General features: G+C 38.6%; 1 protein-coding gene across 1 annotated transcript; it reads left to right on the top strand.

The window, feature by feature from the left end:
* Positions 1-5,779: 5,779 nt before the first annotated feature.
* C9orf72 (C9orf72-SMCR8 complex subunit) lies at positions 5,780-17,703 on the top strand (the record flags this gene model as incomplete). Its single annotated transcript, XM_079548627.1, has 10 exons — positions 5,780-6,223; positions 9,137-9,196; positions 10,030-10,125; positions 10,750-10,814; positions 11,924-11,996; positions 15,084-15,200; positions 15,899-16,134; positions 16,624-16,681; positions 17,322-17,431; positions 17,517-17,703. 10 exons carry the CDS (start codon positions 5,780-5,782, stop codon positions 17,701-17,703), a joined length of 1,446 nt encoding a protein of 481 aa, XP_079404753.1.
* Positions 17,704-18,901: the final 1,198 nt, after the last annotated feature.

The raw sequence follows: 18,901 nt of genomic DNA, 5'->3' as shown, positions 1-18,901 counted from the left end.
GCTGAAATTGATCCTGAATGCATAGTTCATTGACTGCCGATTAATTTCTTATCACTAATGAATCTGAACACTTGGATCATGATTTGATGATAATGATGATTTCAACATTTCTACAGCTCTAGAGCTGGAAATGATTGCGAAAGAAGTACAGCAACTTACACTGAAAGCATGGTGAAATATTGTGTTCAAACCTGAAACATGATAGTTACTTTTTGTAGTGAGGATTAAACACACCCCTGTTCAGTTTCCACAACCTTTTAATATAGACATTTGCCTTTTGTCAGATTTCCAAGCCCTCCAAACATTCTGTAGTTTCTCATTGCAATCCTTTGCAACGAAGGACAAGGAAACTATGCCACATATTCAAGGCTGATAAGTTAAGCAGAAATCCATCAAGAGCAGTTTTGACATAGCTGGTATTATTTCCGGCTTCCAGCCTTACTTTCTCTGTTTCAGGTAAAGATTGTAGCCCGGGTTCATTCAGTGACGAGTCATCTATTGTGATGTACATACTGTGTTACCAAAGGTATCTCACTGGCTTTGTACATTACTTACATAAATAGTGGCACTACTAAGAATAGATAGGTTTAGTCAAGTTGGCAAGCGAAAAGCAAATAGTTTATTACACATTAACACATTAATGATTAGATGTATGAGAGTCAATGAATCAGTCAAACTAACTACTGGATGTGCAGAAAATTCATCAGGAATATTTATGATGTCTGCTTTGGTGGCAGCTGAGATCTTAGTAACTTCTAGGTTCAGACTGGACAACAAATGGAGGAACTTTCTGTCTGCTCTGGAGTTTGAGCCTGACCTTGGATAACTCCTAAGGAAGCTTCCTTGTCCCATCAGTTTATATAAAGTCTTACATAAACTGCTTTTGGAGTGCTGCTCTTTGATGACACTACAGCAGACTGGGCCAAAAGACAGAGATAGCAGTATGACCTTACTGCTTTGAAATGGCACCCACTGTCATTCTTTGACACTTGCTGAATGTTTATAGAGACCAAACAGTGTATGTGAGCACAGTGAGGCAGTGGGTGCTGTGTTTCAGCAGCGGTGACAGTGGGTCACCTCCACTGGTACAGATTGTTAAAAGTGCAGCATATGGGGTGCTTATTCATTGCTGGTAAAAATGCACAGCTAACAGTGGTGACTGTGTTAAAAAATAGTGGTTTATAGCTGAGAATGAAACCCATCAAACAGAGTTAACGTGCTCTTTGTATCTGTTGTAGTTCCCATGGAAATAAAAATGAGGCATTACTTTCAGAGCAGGTGAATGCAGGGTGGATGAATGAGTAGAATAGTAACAATTCCAGCAGAGGAACAGATACCTTTAAAATCAGTGCCCGCTTTTCAAGTGGAAGTGGGACAAGGAGCATGAAGTCTATTTTTAGGAATTACAATTTTCTGTTACAATTGGAACGAGACAGTCCTTGAAACACAGTAATATCATATGTCTCAAAGACTTATATGCCAAAGCTTAGGAAATGTTCCACATCCAAAAAGACAGTACAAAAAGAGAACCTTTCAGGGCAGGTGTAAGGTCCATGACAGACTTTGCACTCTTCTGCTCCTCAGTAGACATAAAGCCAGTGCATTCATACAGAGGATTTGAAATTTTTTTCCAAATCTGCCTGTCCTAATAGAGTAGCACTGGATCATTTACATGGAGGAATGGATGAGATTTCCTTTGTTCAGAATTCCTTTAAGCTATCTTGATAGCCAGCAGCAAGCCCGGCCATGGAAAACTACAGGAGCTATCTACAGCTTTCAAAAACAGCACATTGCCACAAATTCTCAGCAATACGTATCTCAGTTTTCCTTGAAAACAGAAGTAAAACTCAAGAGGAGAAGTGAACCTGAGGAAGAAGTGGTTTATGCAAAGCTAATAAGAAGTGTTGTTATACTTCATCCTCTCTTTTTCTTCATGACATGCATAGAAGTAACTTTCTGTTACTTCAGATTTGAGAATTCCCCGAAGTATTCATCTCTTATTTTAAAATGTTTTGGATTATGTCCAATTTTATCATTCTTAAGTTTAATATGACATAACAATATTTGTTTGCTTCTGTACATTATTTTCAAAATTAGTTTTGTCTGTCTGTCTATTCAGAAGAAAAGAAATTTGTTTTCAGATAGATGAGCTTGATCTGGTGTACAGATAAAGTTAATAGAAGCAGAAAGAGGAAAGTGGACAAGTCAAATAATAAAGCTACTCTGGGGCTTACTGCAACAGACACTGCCTTTCCGTATTTGGAAAACATCCTTGAATCAACAAGAAACATCTCAAATCCCACATGGTCACAGCTCTCTCATAAAAGAAACTGTATTACTTCTGGAATTTGGTATTTTAATTATTTCTAGTCAATATAGAGACACTAAATTTGGTTTCCTGTTTTTAAATATGTGCTAGCTTAAGAGGAATTGCAATGTGGTTTCAGCAACTACGCAGGGGTTCATTTTCTTTACTGCCTAAAAACACACCTTATCTACCCATCCCATACAAAGCTGTATTGTTCTTGTGTAAAACTTCAGGCCATCTTTCCAGACACAGGATGTCCGGTGTATCATCTGATTGTTCCACCAGGCACCAGCTGTTTGCATAAGTTTTCTGTCAATAACACCACCATTTGCTCATGGGATTGAATACACACATTTCTCTTTCAGAAATTAAATCACCCTTTGCAGGTGATTAAAAAGGATGGTGAAAAAAAGTCTTAGGAGTCCCCTTGGCAAAAAAAAAATAATTGGCCTCTCCAAAATTTTGGACCCTGAAGTTACACCTGAATATTAACTTACACTGAACAGCTCTAGAATTGCAGGCTGCCTTCTGTCACGTGAATTAAGAGGTCTTTACACTGCCAATTCTGTGCATTTAGTGAACTGTAAAGAATTAACATGATAATGAAAGTACCACTCAAAGTAAGTACCCATTAGTAAGATATGGGTAGAATCAGTATGAGGATTTGTGTGGAATTAATTCGTATTCACAGGTCAAACTCCAATTTGCATGGCCTCCTGCTCTGGTTCCTCTAAGAAGTTAAACGTAGTAAAGAAACAGACTCCATAAGCATGATAGAGAGTGCAAAGTGTACTTCACTGTTTAAACACGAGTGTGAAACTATAGCCTTAAACCACTAGGAGGAACAGTGTGGAAATTCCCCACTTCCCTCTTCTGTAGGAAGCTGGGGATAGGGGAGTGCAAGATCTGGCCTGAGAACATGCCAGGGATTCCATTGTGGCACAATAGCGAAGGAATACTTTACGATCCTTCCATCTCTGTATTCACGTAACCTTAACCAGGTTGAGTAGCTGAATTCTTCTATCTTCTGTTTCGTCCCCTTCCCTTTTTGCCAACACACTCCCTAATCTTAAAATATGGCATCAGTCATGATAACAATGCAGGATGCCCTACTGAAAACATAAACAGCACTGAAATGTGTTTTTCTGTCTTGTGCTCAGACCTGAGCTCATTTTCGTTTTCTGTCTTCCACATTCTAATTAACTTATTTGCAGATGCACAGCATTAGGTTTTGCAGCCAGATATCTGGGGAAAAAATTGCGCTTACACTGCAGCCTGTCACCACTTCTCTGATGTGTCCACAAAACGCACTTGCAGAATTATTATTAGTCTCCTCATTTCATAATATAATGGGATTGTTACTCTCTGACTGGGTAAAATATTAAAAACTGAAGTAAAAGAAAAAAAGGTCAATATAGCTACATCTGGCAGACATACAGACTGCCATTAGCAGCATTCAGGCAGCTAGAGACACATCTATTACTTCAAAAGAAAATAAAGAATTTTTACTTTGTGCTGGTGTCTCTTGGCACAAAATAAATGACTTGGTTTAATACCTAGTATCCTTAAAGCATCTTCTAATGGGAAACTGATGCAGTAACAACACGTGTCTGATGCAAGGCTCCATGACATTTTAGAGACAAAACTTACCTTGAAGCCCATGCTTCCTGCACCACTACATGCCATACTCAGTACCAGTGCATACTATAGAGCTTATAGCCAACAACTACATGAGCTGGAGAGGATGATATGCATTTCTTCTTTGCATGGCATGGGAAGAAACTGCTTGCACACAAATGTAAACCTAACATGCCTAAAATGACCAGCCTTTTGAGAAGGGTGATTTTTGTGGTTGAGAGGGTGCGATTCAGAAATGACAATTCCAGGCTGCTCCGCCCTGCCTGACTTGGGCTCTCCAAGACAGCAGAGGTGAAGGAATGGCTATTTACAAGGGTGGACGGTGATAGGATAAGGGAGAATGGCTTTAAACTGAGACAGGGGAGGTTTACGTTAGATATTAGGGGGAAGTTTTTCACACAGAGGATGGTGAGGCACTGGAATAGGTTGCCCAAGGAGGCTGTGGATGCCCCATCCCTGCAGGCATTCAAGGCTAGGCTGGATACAGCTCTGGACAGCCTGGTCTGCTGGTTGGCAACCCTGCACAGAGCAGGGGTTTGGAACTGCATGATCACTGTGCTCCTTTTCAACCCAGACCATTCTGTTACTCTACAATCTTCAAGAACCAGAGACAGGAATGTGTTTTGCTCCTCCTTAGGCTGTCTATGAACAGATAGCTCTAGAAACCAAACATCTGCAGCGACTTTCTTCCTGATATGCTGTGGAAATAACATCGAGGCACTTGCTGTTCTCTACAAAACAAACGCCCAAAACATTGCACGTTCACTGTTTTGCACACATAACCTGTTAAGATACTAATTTATTAAAAACTTCCTGTGTGAAGGGGTACCTCACACAGCAGCCAAATGAGAACCGCGGGGTGACCGAACCCAGCACGCCGCCACCTTGGCGCTCAGTCCCGCGGCGCCTACACGGGGGGGGGCGGTGCCGCGCATGCGCAGCGCTGTGGCTGAAGCTGCGCGGGTGACTCAGGGCGCATGCGCGGCGCGGTGAGGCCGGGCGGTGGGCGCGCAGGTGAGGCGTTGGCGGCCGCCGGTCGCCGGTTGCCGTGGCTTCCCGCTCGCGGAGGGAGGGCAGGTGGAGGACCGGACTTGGGAACCCGCCCGCACAGGGTTTGGGACCTTTCGGTAGTGAAAAATAACGCTGATCGATTTGCAGTCGGGCGGTGCGGCCCGCAGCGCGTTGCTGTTGGGAAGGGGCCGGAGGAGCGGCCTCGGCGGCGCCTGGCTGTGGGAAGGCGGGGCGGCAGCTGTGTGCAGAGCCCGGCTCTGCCCGTGGGCCTTCGTGCCCCCATGAGCGCGTTTTGGCTTTTACAGCCACTCGTGCTAATTTGCGTTCTGCGTATGTCGCTATGACTTGCGAGGAAGGTGGAACTCTGTGGTGTCACGCAGCGCCCGACTTGGTGCCGTTGGGAGCTGCTGGGGTGTGTGCCGTGGGCTTTGTGTCCAAGGGACTCGAAGCGCTTCCCATCGCTGCGTTCTGCTGCTGATTGAGGGTTCGCCTTGTATCCCGGCCGCCGGGATGGCCCCTTTTTCTGTGCTTGCCTCTGTCGGGTTTTTTACGGCAGTTGAATATTACTCATCATGCTTGTGCTGTGAGTAAAGGCTACTTGAGGTCTCTTTGACGCAGTGTTATAAGGAAGGTACGCATATGAACTTCCTTCTTGAATAAAGCCTATTTTGGAATCTTAGGTGAAGAAGCCAGAGCTGTCTTTTAAAGTTTTATTTGGAAACAAACCAAAATGTTATAATGATGATCACTGTCCCTTTCTTTTTCCCCAGAAAACTTTCTATTCTAGGTGATGTGAGCTGACTTGCAAGAGAAGAAGCAGCCATGTCAGCTCTGTGTCCACCACCATCTCCTGCAGTTGCTAAAACAGAGATCTCTATGAATGGCGAGTCACCTTTATTAGCTGCCACTTTCGCTTACTGGGACAATATCCTTGGCCCCCGAGTACGGCACATCTGGGCCCCAAAGACAGATCAGGTACTTCTCAGTGACGGTGAAATAACTTTTCTTGCTAACCACACCCTGAATGGAGAAATACTTCGGAATGCAGAAAGTGGTGCAATAGATGTGAAGTTCTTTGTCTTGGCAGAAAAAAGGGTAATTATTGTGTCATTAATCTTTGATGGAAACTGGAATGGAGACAGAAGCACATACGGACTGTCGATTATACTTCCACAAAGTGAACTTTCCTTCTACCTGCCTCTTCACAGAGTATGCGTGGATAGATTAACACATATTATAAGGAAAGGAAGAATATGGATGCATAAGGTAGGTTTATTGTTCATTACTAAAAGCAGTTGTCCTAGTTGTCTTGAGCAAAGCTGTTTTGTGACACCTGTTATGTGGCAATCCATGCACAAAAATTCAGAGAATGCTGACTTCTGTATAAATACAGAATTTTGAAAGTAAAATGTTATCCGTATGGCACCAAATTTGAGGCTAGAATTTTTATCTTGGTGATTTGTCCTTTATAGCCACATGGTATTATTTAAGCATGTACCAGGCTACTGTGTTAAATTGGCTGTCTTGTGCAATCTGTCATCTCTCTGAATTTGATTTAAATAATTGCTTTTAACTGTGTTAACTGTTGTGTTTAAACCAGACAGTATTATAAATTTACTATTTCAAATCAGTTTTTTTCATTTTTGAATTTAATGAAGAGAACTGATGGAATTAATGTCATTCTATGTGTATTCAGTTCTGTTTCTCTAGAAGGGTATCATCAAGGAGTTCCGCAGGTGTTAAATTATGCAAAACTAATATTATTATTACTTTATAACACTACTAATAATTAATTATTACTACTTTTGGAATCTGAAAAAGGAAAAATTAAAATATTCTTTCTTTTAAGAGTTGCAGCTCTTACCTTTGGGTGCATAATGGTCATTAAGAGAAAATTGTTATGTATTTTTTGTTAAAAATAAATAACATTCTAATAATAAAAACTAAAATAAAAAAAAAGGATCTCTGTTGTCTTCATGGAGTACAAGTTGTCTTAGAGCAGTTTGTTGCATGTCAGTTGTAATGTGTATGGTGATGTGTAGTTGTCTGATGTTTGTTCCTGTTCTGTTTTGAGGCCTCTAATAAACATATTTTAAACTTCCTTCTTAAGTTCTCTAATCTGAACTAATTTAGAGTCCAAAAATAAGAAGCTGACGTTAAATTCTGCATTGTCATTTTCTTTCTGTTACACTAACGACTTCCATTGCTTCTTGCTGTATTGCCTGATGGTGGCTGGCAGTGTCTTCCTTCACATCTACCCTTGATAATGAGGTTTATTTTTCAGAGGAAGAATAGGATATAAGCCTTCATTTTCAGTAGACTAGAAACACACATATTTCATTCCTAAAAGCTATTTTGTTTTGCTGAACTTTAGCTTGTATCAAAATTACTATCTTCTGTTCTTGATTACATTCCTCCTATTCCTCCTCTTGTCATTTAGTGTCTTCCCCACTGACTTGTAATGTGAGTGGTCAGATAAGAGCTGTCAGTCCTTCTTAACTGCTACATATCTTCCCCCTTTTTGGACATTGATCCGTATCAATCTATTCCCATACTAGGAATGGCCTCAGGTGGCTTTGGGAATGACAAAATGTTTTCTACTAGTTTCGTCTGAAATTAGTCCTGTTGTTTGTTATTCTTTTTCAGGTGACCTTGAAGTAGCTAGCCAGTTAGGTCAAGGAAAGAAAGCAAAAGATTCCAAAAAAGGCACTTTAGTGTCTTATTTTATTTTGAAGAGAAGAAAAGTAAGCCTGCATGTATCTGCACATGCAGCTCTAACTAGAAGATGAAAATAGCAGGTTAAACTTCAGCATGCATTGTAGAATTACAGTATGGAATAAAAACAGGCCTAATTACTGTGATTCCTTGTTTTGAGGTAGTTCAGCAAATATGGCTATTAAAAAAATAGAGGTATCTGAAAGGTACTGTGTATCTGCTCTGGCATTTCTAGTAGATGCAGTGATTTTCAGTTCTCATGAGCTCTCTGTAGAGACACTCAACAGTTCCAGACAGATCTGTAGAGGAGAAGAAACCTGACCTCAAAGACCAGGGAAGACATGGAACAGCATTCATTCTGGCAAAGACAAGCAACTTCAAGCAAGTTTTCTTTATGGGAAGAGAAAACTTACATTTGTCTGAATTTTGTTCTGGAGGTTTATCTAATGCTTATAGCAGTTACATTTCTAGAAAGAAGTGGCTAATATTTGTTCAGCCTGCTTTCCATGAAGACTGACTTTTTTGAAGCAAAGTGTCACCATTACTGAATATGCCATAGTTCACCAACTCTGAAGTCAAAGTGAATGTCACCATGCCCCAAAGGAATCTGCTTAGTTCCAGTATTACTTTTCACTGAAGCTTCTTTCAGACGGTCAGGCAGGTTTTACAACTGTTTTAGGGTAATTTGCTGCAGCTTGTCACCTATTCACCTGTTTGAAAAGCGTTGTGCTTCTTCTCCTGCCTGAGTTTGATCGACTCCAAGCAGATCAGTCCCAGGAGACTAAAAGTAACCACTAAAAAGGCAATAATGTCTCAGCATATAGTAAAAGATACTTTCTTTTTTCTTTTTGCATGCGGAGTTGGTTGTGCCAGTGATTGAGGCTCAGCTGCTGATGAGTCTCTTTTGAGAACTTTGTCCTGTCTTTTGTACAGTGTATTTTGTGTAGTTTGAGGCTTTGTGTCTCCTGTAGTTGGTTATAAGACAATGTTTTGAAGACCTGTCAGTGTCTCAAGATGTGGAAAAAAAATCTTGGTATTCCTGCCTTCCCCAAACATAATTTTCCTTGTTTTGGAAATTTTTTTTTTTTTTAACTGTATCAGGAATCATCAGTCTGTACCTGACCCATCTGACCCATAGAAATTCATGGAGTTCCGCACCATATTCTGATCATTTGGCATTTTCTTGATCTTTAATGAAGAAAATGTTCATCATTGTCATCACACACTCCGTTATCTGCTACTCCTGCCCAAGCATGCGAGAGGTTTGGTGGGGGTTGGAGCAGAGAACATTGATCTGTTTAAAATGAAGTCACTTCCTACTAATGTCACCTCTGTAAAAGAAAAAGACTTGAACATCGAAAGCATGACTCCACAGGCAAGAAATTGTGCCGTATGACTGTTGTGTGCATACGTATATAACCAAGTACCAGAGCATTTATATTTTTAACTGCTTCTCTTGCTCAGGAGAGGCAAGAGCATTTCCAGAAGATTGTCTTGGAAGGCACGGAGAGAATGGAGGATCAGGTAAGAGTGTCTGGTAGATGCATATGGCACATCACCACAAAACTGTTTGACTGGATCTGGTGACGGTAGAAGTTGGTGGTGCTGCCTTTTATTTTTGAGATCCAAGAAGATACTTTGGACTGACTGACAAGCACAAAAGACATCCTTTCTGAAGACAGGATGATGGAAGCCATGAAAAAATGAAGGAATATACATTTTCATCACTTTGTGGGTGAAGTGGAAATCTATGAAGAATGTTACGTTTCAGAAGGGGAAGTCTTTTACTTGAACTTGAAGCTTTGTAAAGGTAGTAGCTTCCATAGGTATACGCTCTCCTCATATAAAGGTTGTTACCTTTTCAAGTGACAGAGATGTACGCAGTATGTCCTGTTGGAATGCTGTAGTAGGATTAGTGTATAATATTCTGTTTCTGAAACTAAATGTGGAATTGTGGCTTCAGCTTCTTGTGAAAGATGACATGATTTTGTATGTTAATAACCAATAGCCTGGTTTTGTTTTCCTTCCATTGTTTACTGTAAGACTTTGGATCTACAGTGTTTAACAGTAATTGCATGTGGTGTGGAACGCTCAGATTATCTTATTCCAAACACGCCCTGTGTAGGCCAAACAAACTGACCAGCAAAACACCTTAGAAGTGTATTTTAGACATGATGTTGAAAAGTGAAATGCATGTTTCCAGTTCACAATTGGTGATGAGCAATGCCAAAGAAGTCTGTGGATCAGTTGACACTGATAACTACACTTTCACACAATAGGAAGTTAAATACATTTTGCATGTTTAGGTTGTTAGTAACTTCTTATAACGCACTTCAAGTGTTTTATTTACTGCACAGGGCCAGAGCATCATTCCAATGCTAACAGGAGAAGTTATTCCTGTGATGGAGCTCCTTTCATCTATGAAATCACACAGTGTTCCAGAAGAAATAGATGTAAGTCCCTGTTTTCTTTGCATTCCGAATTAGAAAATGACTTCGCCAATACAATTTGGTACTCTCCTTGGAGGAAAAATAAACATGTCATAAATTTCTGTACCCTTCAAGTTATCCCAAGTGCTCTAGGGTATGTCATAACAGTTTTAGTTTGGTAAATAGTACTTGCAGCATTTTCAATAGTCAGAGCTATGGGCTGCGTGGATTGACATGCTTGCTAAGGAAGAGTGGTGTGGAAAGGCTGTTTGATTCAAAACAAAATGAATGGAGAGGTATTTGCCTTTTAATGTTGGTATCTGTTTCAGCGTGGTTTAGTGTTCATGTGGAAGAAGTAGAAATCTTGTGACATAGGCTAGGTTAGAATATTCTGGACAGGGCTTTAGGAAAAAAACACTGAGAGGAATCTGTATTATTGGTGAAAAAAAGTTTAAAAATCAAATTGCTTCATTGTTTTCAAAACGCTTTGGTCAAAGTCAGAAGTCCTTTTTAAAACTGCTTTTCTGGCAGTCTTACAACTCAGCTTAAATAGATCCTAAACAGTCCTCTCCTATCAGAATCAAAAATCACTTAATTCTGAGATGTACATCTTTTTCTGATCTTTGTTTTTATTTCTCTGGTTTTCAGATCAGTGACACAGTACTGAACGACGATGACATTGGGGATAGTTGTCATGAAGGCTTTCTCCTCAAGTATGAATTTCAGTTTTGTTTTATGCCATACTGACATGGATTAAACTTACATGTGTGTATACAAATCTGTATTGGCATATGAACTGGTATTAGATGTTTGACTTTTTGAGATTTTAGTCTACAAAATGCTATAAAAGTTGTTTTCTACTTAAAAGAATGGCTCTGGGCTAACAGCTGCAGCTGCCTTGCCATTGTCACAGGGTCATTTGCTTGATAGCAGAATCCAAATGAAATACAATTCTTCTTTGGTACCTAAAGTCTGTGAGTGTGTAAATCATAGGCTTAGGTCTTTATAAAATCCACCCCCCCAAAACAAACAAACAAACAACAAAAAAAAACCAACAAAAAACAGAATTGTGTTTAATTGATAGTATGGCCTGTAGAGCACTTTTTATTGAATTATACTCTCCCCACACCCCAATTGTTTTTAATGTGTAACTAGAAGAATTTGCACTTCAGAGCAACTTGGTCTCTTCCTTTGGAAGAGTGCCACTGAATAAAAATTGGATTAGGCTAAGTGGACTGTCATATTAACAAAACTAACCTGTAAAATACAGTCATGCTTTTATGGTAACCTCCAAATGAAACAAACACCTGTTTCTACCCCTAAGGAGGAAATCACGTGGCCTTAGTCTAATTCTTTAAAATAAAATTGGAATGAAGAAGTAGTGTCAGGTCCAGCATAAAGTCCACCTCTAGGATTTCACAGTCCAAATGTAGCTGTTATAGTCCTTATAAATGAGAGGTGTTTATTACAACAGGTTCATCACCTCACAAAGCCTCCCTTAGTAAGATAGGGTCCATCTACTAACAGATATTGGGGAAAGCTTTCTGACTGTGTCCAGATTTTGGATTCTGTAACACAGCTAAATAGTAACAGTTTTTGTTAGCTCTGTAAGTGGTGTTGGGTGGTTCTGGCTTGGCAATCTTTTTATTCACCGAAGTGAAAATACAGATGCTGCCGAACTTTTGGATTTCAGCATGTGTGAGGGCCGTAGTATAGGCCTGCAGTTAGATTAGCAGCTCTTAATTATTCTTGTTAAAATGATAAGGGCTTTATTTGAAAAGTCTGGTTGAGTTCATTGACCCACATTTATTTTTATTTGCAGTGCAATTAGTTCACATCTGCAGACCTGTGGTTGTTCTGTAGTTGTAGGAAGCAGCGCAGAAAAAGTTAATAAGGTAATATACTTTCCAATAAATGAATTTTGAATGCTGATTATCAGCAGTGTTAGCATATTATTGTAACAAGGTTTGTCTATAAGCATACTTACAGTAGGAAGAGAGAATGTTTTGTTTGGTTATCTTACTGTTGATAATTCTGCCTAAAAATTCCCTTGTCAATTGTATTCTGGCAACTATAAGAGAACCAGAGAGTGTAATTTAATTGATGCTGCACGTAAGTGAGGAATAAATGAGTCTGAACCTCTAAAATAACTTTGCTACCTCAAATGTACAGTCTGAACACGTAGCAGCTGATTCACTGAGTTTAGCAAAGTCAGCAGATATTGTATAATAACTAATTATCTGCATAATTTTGCTTGTTCTGAGGTAGAAATGTGCTTCATCATAATGAAAGAAATGCTTGTGCTTCGTGGAACTTCAAAGCTGTTGTGTCCATAGTCATGCGCACATTAAAACAAGCGAGTTTACTGGAATCTTAAACCATTACTATCAGTTCCAGCATTTTTGTCTTCATATTTGTGTTTGTGTTGACTCTTCATCTGCTGTCTGTTTAAATCCTAATTAGTAAATATCTGTACAGTTTAACTGGTACAGAGTAGATTAGGTTTGACTCAGAAGACCTTCCAGAGAAATCAGAAAGTACAAGCCCTAAAAGCTGAGGACAATAGCAACAAAAGAAACTTGCTGAAATATGTGTAGAATTTATCAGTAGGGATGATCCACAGGAGATTTCAAGTTTAGAAACAATAAAGCAGCATTAGCTGTACCTCTGAATGGAGAAGTGTGAAATCTGTAGGTATCACTATGATCTATGTAGGAAAAAAAGATCACTCTTGGAAGCAGTCATTCCAGAATAGGAAAATAATTACTTTTTTCTGGTAGACATGCTTTTTCCTATGTTGTTATTATTTTCAACTCCCTTGTAAGTCTGTTATCAAATATTTAATTTGAACCAACTTGAAATTATAACCTGACCTGCTTCTTCTCTAATGTTTATGTGTATATGGAGAGTTTCTTGGTGTTTACTTTAAGCTTACTGAGTATGTGAAGGAAAAAACAAGGGAAGATGTTTTCCTTATGTGAAATTCTTCAGGTACGTTTTTTGTACACAGCTTTTTGATTATTCCAAGTTGATACTTTCATATGAATCGAAATCAGTTGCTAGAGGAGATAACTCTTCTGTTTACAGTTCACTGAAATATTTCTTAGCATGTTTCTTTACAGGTTACTGTAGTGCATGTGTGTTTTGTTCAGAAAGGCTTGCTTTTATCTTGCATTTAATTAGGCTGTACGATAACCATCTCCTCTAATAAAACCACTGAAGTCAGTTTTCAATTAGGATATTCAGAGGCAAATTGTGAAGAAATTGTTATTTTCTTAGAGAACGTACTTCACAAAATCAATTCCCTCTCTTTGTTCATAGCTGAGTCCTTTAATAAAACCCTTTGACTCAGGATAGCCCTGCACCGTGAGCGAGAAAAGGGATTTTATAAAAAATGAGCCTTCAGGTATTAGGCACCACTGCAAATAATAAGTACACCAGTACTGTGTGAGGGTAAAGCTCTTTGTAGATGTGTAGCCTGGTAAGCTCTCAATTTCCACAGGTGCCTCTGGGCAATGTGGTATCAATAGTTCCATACTTGAAGACCATAACAGTGCTACTGTCAAGGTACATGTGGAGAAGCAGTACGTCCAGGTAGCTTTATTTTTTGATAGGAAATCTTTCTGCATATTGAGCTTTTCTGTCTGATTTGCTTTTAATTGTAATACGATAGTAATTGAGTTCTAGTTCATTCAGTGAGATTCAAAACTCTCTTTGAGAAAGAAACCTATAATTTTTGAAATCTGTGCTTTTTTTATATTCGTATTACTTTGATGTCAAATGAAAATTAAGAACATTGAGCCTGTTGAGTATGTATTCATTATATTATACATATATAATAGTATACTATGTATTTTACAGTATCTAGGGTTCTTTGCTGCAGGAAAACATGTCTTGTTAAAAGATTCTGAAAATTTTCAGCATCTTTAGTAGTTTTGTCACTTGAAATTAAGCAGTTCATGATGGTTTTATAAAAATATGGAGAAGTAATGCGGTGTTTGATGTGCCTTTGGCAGTGCTGATCAAGCACCTCTGATCAAATAAACAATATATGCTGGTGGTCAATTAAAAATAACTGTGGGCTACAAGAGAATCAGAGAAAAGAAAACTCTGTTCTTATGTGAAGTCCGCTAACAGTTATTAGCACACTTGGTTTCAGAGATGTAGGTTTTGCACATTGCCAGGATAGCATAATAACTAACAAGGAGGCTTCAACATCTGAATGATTATTAACACGTATATTGATAAGCTGGCTGCTTTGGGAAAAAAAGGCTGTGGAAAAATATGAGCCTCATGATCTCTGCAGAGCAAATTTCATGCATTTTAGATGGATCTTTATCTGTAACGTGCTCATGCTGTTATGGTGCTGTGTTCCAAAATAATTGCTTTCTTAATGGTAACCTTAGCTTTTGTTAAAGCAATACAAACAAACAAAAATGCTTCTTGCATGCATCAAAACACGTGTTTGACTATGTGAGAAATATGTGTTTGTGTTTGGAGATGATTGCTTGCAGCTGTTGCAATGTAGGAGCTTGAAATAATTAAATGTTTTTGTTGCTTTTAATGGAGAGTTTGAGGAAATTAATGAGGAAATAAGTGTGGATGCTTATAAAATTGGATATGTCTTATTGGAGACAATAGTTGACATTCCAATGGGGAGTAAATAAAATGAGTGGCTTAGAAGGCTAGGGAATAATTACAGTAATTCATGTTTTTGTAATAGGAAGAAGCATTGGAAGACAAGTTATTTCTTCTGTGTAGCTGACTAAAAAAAAGTTGCCAAAAGTTTAGGTTTTCTTCTTCATTTGGCAGGAAGTTGGATTTCCATCTTTTGCATCTTAATTATTTAAACATGTAGCCGTTCTGTGATGTCACTCAAGTTTTGTCTTTTCTAATCAACAGGTGTAAGTCAGAAATTGCATGTGAAGATCAGTTAATTGCTGGAATCTTCTTCTTTTTCAAAACTGTTCTTTGCAATGCAGATTGTGAGAACGCTGTGCCTGTTCCTTACCCCGTCAGAGCGGAAATGTTCCAGACTCTGCAGAAGTGAGTCTTCTTTCAAGTACGAGTCAGGGCTTTTTGTTCAAGGTTTACTCAAAGTAAGTACATTTAGGAAAGTTCTATTCCTCTGTGGTTTAAGAACATTTTTGAGTGCATGTGTGCACATATATGTGCAAACTTATATACGCATTCATGTTTGAAGAAATTTGTAATCTTCTCTTGAGTTCTCCTTGATGCTAGAGCTTATGCCTGTGACTATTTGATGTTACAATTCCTAGCCAGTCTTTTTTATGACCCAACGATTTCTTTTGTTGTGTATTGTTTAGAATCATTCCTATTCTTCAAGGTATGAGAGTAACAGTCTGCTGCCTACTTGGGACTAGAGTCCCAAAAAGGATACAGAACCAGAATAGAACTGGCCTATGTCAGTACTACAGTTTCCAAGTATTTTAAAAGAGCTACAGCAGTTATTGAGGGTAAATAGAAAAATAATGCTTCTTGCTCTAAAGAACAGTCTAAACTTGACAAATAAATATAATACTGTCATGCTAATGAGTTCAGGAAGCAGACAGTGCAGTGTAATACGCAGGTTGCCTCAAGACTTACTTTCACTGTTACATTAAGGGAATTGTGCAGTGTTAAGGATATTTTAATGACTACAACTGCTGTTTGTCTCAAACAAAATATGTGTAAAGGGATGGAATTTAAAAGATTGGCTTGATATTTTCATGCTGTTTTGTTCCAATATAGCTGTAAAAAAAAAATTAAAAACAGCTTTTTTTCCCCCCAAAAACAGGATGCAACAGGAAGCTTTGTGTTGCCCTTCCGTCAAGTGATGTATGCTCCATACCCTACTACACACATAGATGTAGATGTCAATACAGTGAAGCAGATGCCCCCTTGTCATGAACACATCTACAACCAACGACGGTATATGAGGTCTGAGCTGACAGCATTTTGGAGGGCTAATTCAGATGAAGAAATGTCTCAAGATCCTATTATCCACACAGATGAGAGCTTCACACCGGATTTGTATGTACTCTGCTCCCACACTTCAGAAAGTTGCTTGATTTGAGACGAGATAGTAAAGGGTACTTTCTGATACAGTACAGGATTTTTTGCTTCTAAGAAGCAATTGGAAATTGAATTTGTTTTGCAGAATTTATCAGTTCTCTCAGTCATTTTGTTGCATTAAGGGTTGCTGAAATTCTGTGATGTTTCTGATGTCATTATGTTAATATTATTGCCCGTTTTAAATGTTTATTTATGTTAATATTATTGCCCATTTATGCCAGAGCTAAGTGTATTTGATAAAGCTCGATGGCTTTTCTGGTTTTAGCTTATTTCTCCTCAAAGTGCTACCTTTCATACCAGGATTATAATTCACTAAAATTTTTAATGCACTTTGCATTTCTGCCAGATTGTAAATTGTAACGTTATTACTATGCACAATTGTTGGACATTTACTGTCTTTTCATGGCATTATCATGTGTTTCTTTGCCTTTTCTTTTTTTCCATTAGGAATGTTTTTCAAGATATCTTGCATCGAGACACTTTAGTAAAAGCCTTCCTGGATCAGGTAGTAATTGCTTTTCTAGAAAGAACAAGAACTAGAGAACAGTGCTTTGACATCTGGTGACAATTTATCATGGTGTTAGTTTAACTTTTGCTGTTGTGGTACCTCTTTCTTCAAAGAATGATTACAGTAGTGTAAAAATTACAGTAGTTATCCCAATTGATACTGTGATGGTTTTCTGCATACTGCAAAAGGCATCAAGAACTGACCACTTGAAATGTAGGTCTGGTAATACAAGTGATTAAAAAAAGAACTGTTTTGTGTAATTTGTGGTATTGGTATAATACTGAAACTCCTTATTACGTATAAAACCAAAGCATATTTTCTATTACTGCGCAGCAGTGTTTACACTATTGAAAAAAAAATAACACCTACCAGACTGAGATTCATTGCAGACCATTTTTAAAGTGAAAGTAATACTTCATCCAAATAGAATTGTAAAACAGATTGATTGCTTGCATCTGAACAACAAGCAAAGTAAGAATGAATCTTCAGTGTGTCCATGAATCTGCTGCTAATGCACGTACTGTAGTGTAATCAGGGATGTGGTATATGTGTATGCAGTGCTTCTTTTTATTCTACACTCTTAAAGTGATTCTTGAATTTCTACAGCTAGCTAATTTTCTCATATAATTTTTAACAGATCTTTCATCTGAAACCTGGCTTGTCTCTAAGGAGTACATTCCTTGCTCAGTTCCTGCTAGTCCTTCATAGAAAAGCTTTAACTTTAATAAAATACATAGAGGATGACACGTAAGTGAACAGATAATAATAGAAAGCAGGCTTCGAGAAACTTACTTTGTTCTTTTGTATGAATCTTCTTTTTATTTTCTTGCAGGCAGAAAGGAAAAAAACCTTTTAAATCTCTTCGTAGCTTAAAGATAGATCTCGACCTAACAGCAGAGGGCGATCTTAACATAATAATGGCTTTGGCTGAGAAGATTAAACCTGGTCTGCATTCCTTCATCTTTGGGAGGCCATTCTACATCAGTGTGCAAGAGCGTGATATGCTAATGACCTTTTAAAATTCTCCACTGTTAATGTGTAATACTGCATGGCGCGGAGAGCAATCTGTCGGTGTGAGCAGCAGGCTTGTGACAATCATTGACCTGATTTAGGAGGGGTGGGTAGAAACAGAGTAGCGGTGCCGTCTGTCTGAAGCAGTCTTGTTAAGGGGAATATCAGCCTAGCTAGGTGGTTTGGAGGAACCCATTTTTTCTGTGTGCTTTTTCGGTAGTAAAAGTAAACATGATCAGGAGTTCCTTTGCTGTATGGGCTCACTAGGTAAATTTGAATGTGTTTCGGATAAAGGAAGGCGTTGTTGTTTTCTTTCCCCACGAATTTCTTTCAGGTGTGTCAGTTTTCCCCTGCTCAGTACAGAGCCAGAATTTTTAGTGTTTCCACAAAAAAAAAAAAAAACAACGGATGCGTCCTCTCTAATCTGGGAGGTTCAGGAGATTGAAAAAGTTTTTTAAAGCATTCTTTTGTATATGATACAATTCTGAAATATGCCTTCCTTTATCTTCATTTAAAACACGACTTACTCCTTCATTAGGACTTTTAAAGGTCAGGAGCTTAGTTTTCTGCTTTTAGTTGTTTTGGTTTTTTGGTTTGTTGTTTGTTTGTTTGTTTGTTTTACATGTACAGTAAACCAATCTGCAGTGCTGTTCCTGCAAGCAATGTGTTGGCTATTAGCAGCATAAATGGTAGCACCCTGCACGTTGGAATTGTGTCATTATTTAAGCAGCTTTCTGCATGTAAATGCCAACTAGAATATTCTGTCACAGGCTGTTGAGCCATCCTGCGGTTGAGTGTTCAGTGATCCAGCATAATTGAGCTCGTTCAAAGCACAAAGCAGAAAACTTTGTGTCATTCAACAGCGGTTATCAGTCTTTGTGTCTAAACTGCTGCGGCTGCTTTGTCTATTGGCAGTTAGCGTGAGGTTCAGATTAAAGCATTAGGCTTTTCCCTAATTTCCCCAAGAACAACAGGGTGATATCCGCGTTGGAAGATAAAACTAATTCTTTTTACACTGCGATTAATATATTTATTAATCCCGATAAAGAGATCAGCACAGCTTTGAGCTTGCATGATTAGCATTTTACTAAGTGAATTCAGGCCAATAATCTTGCCAATCTTACTAGTTCAGCCAGCAAATATTCAACTTTGCTTTGCTTGAAAATAAAGAAGTATAGAACTCCAATAACCGTGAAGGTTGCAGTG

This window comes from Tetrao urogallus (genome assembly GCF_951394365.1).
Source record: "Tetrao urogallus genome assembly, chromosome: Z".
NCBI lineage: Eukaryota > Metazoa > Chordata > Aves > Galliformes > Phasianidae > Tetrao > Tetrao urogallus.
Note: the sequence above shows the minus strand (reverse complement) of the source record. Positions and strands in the feature narration are given on the sequence as shown.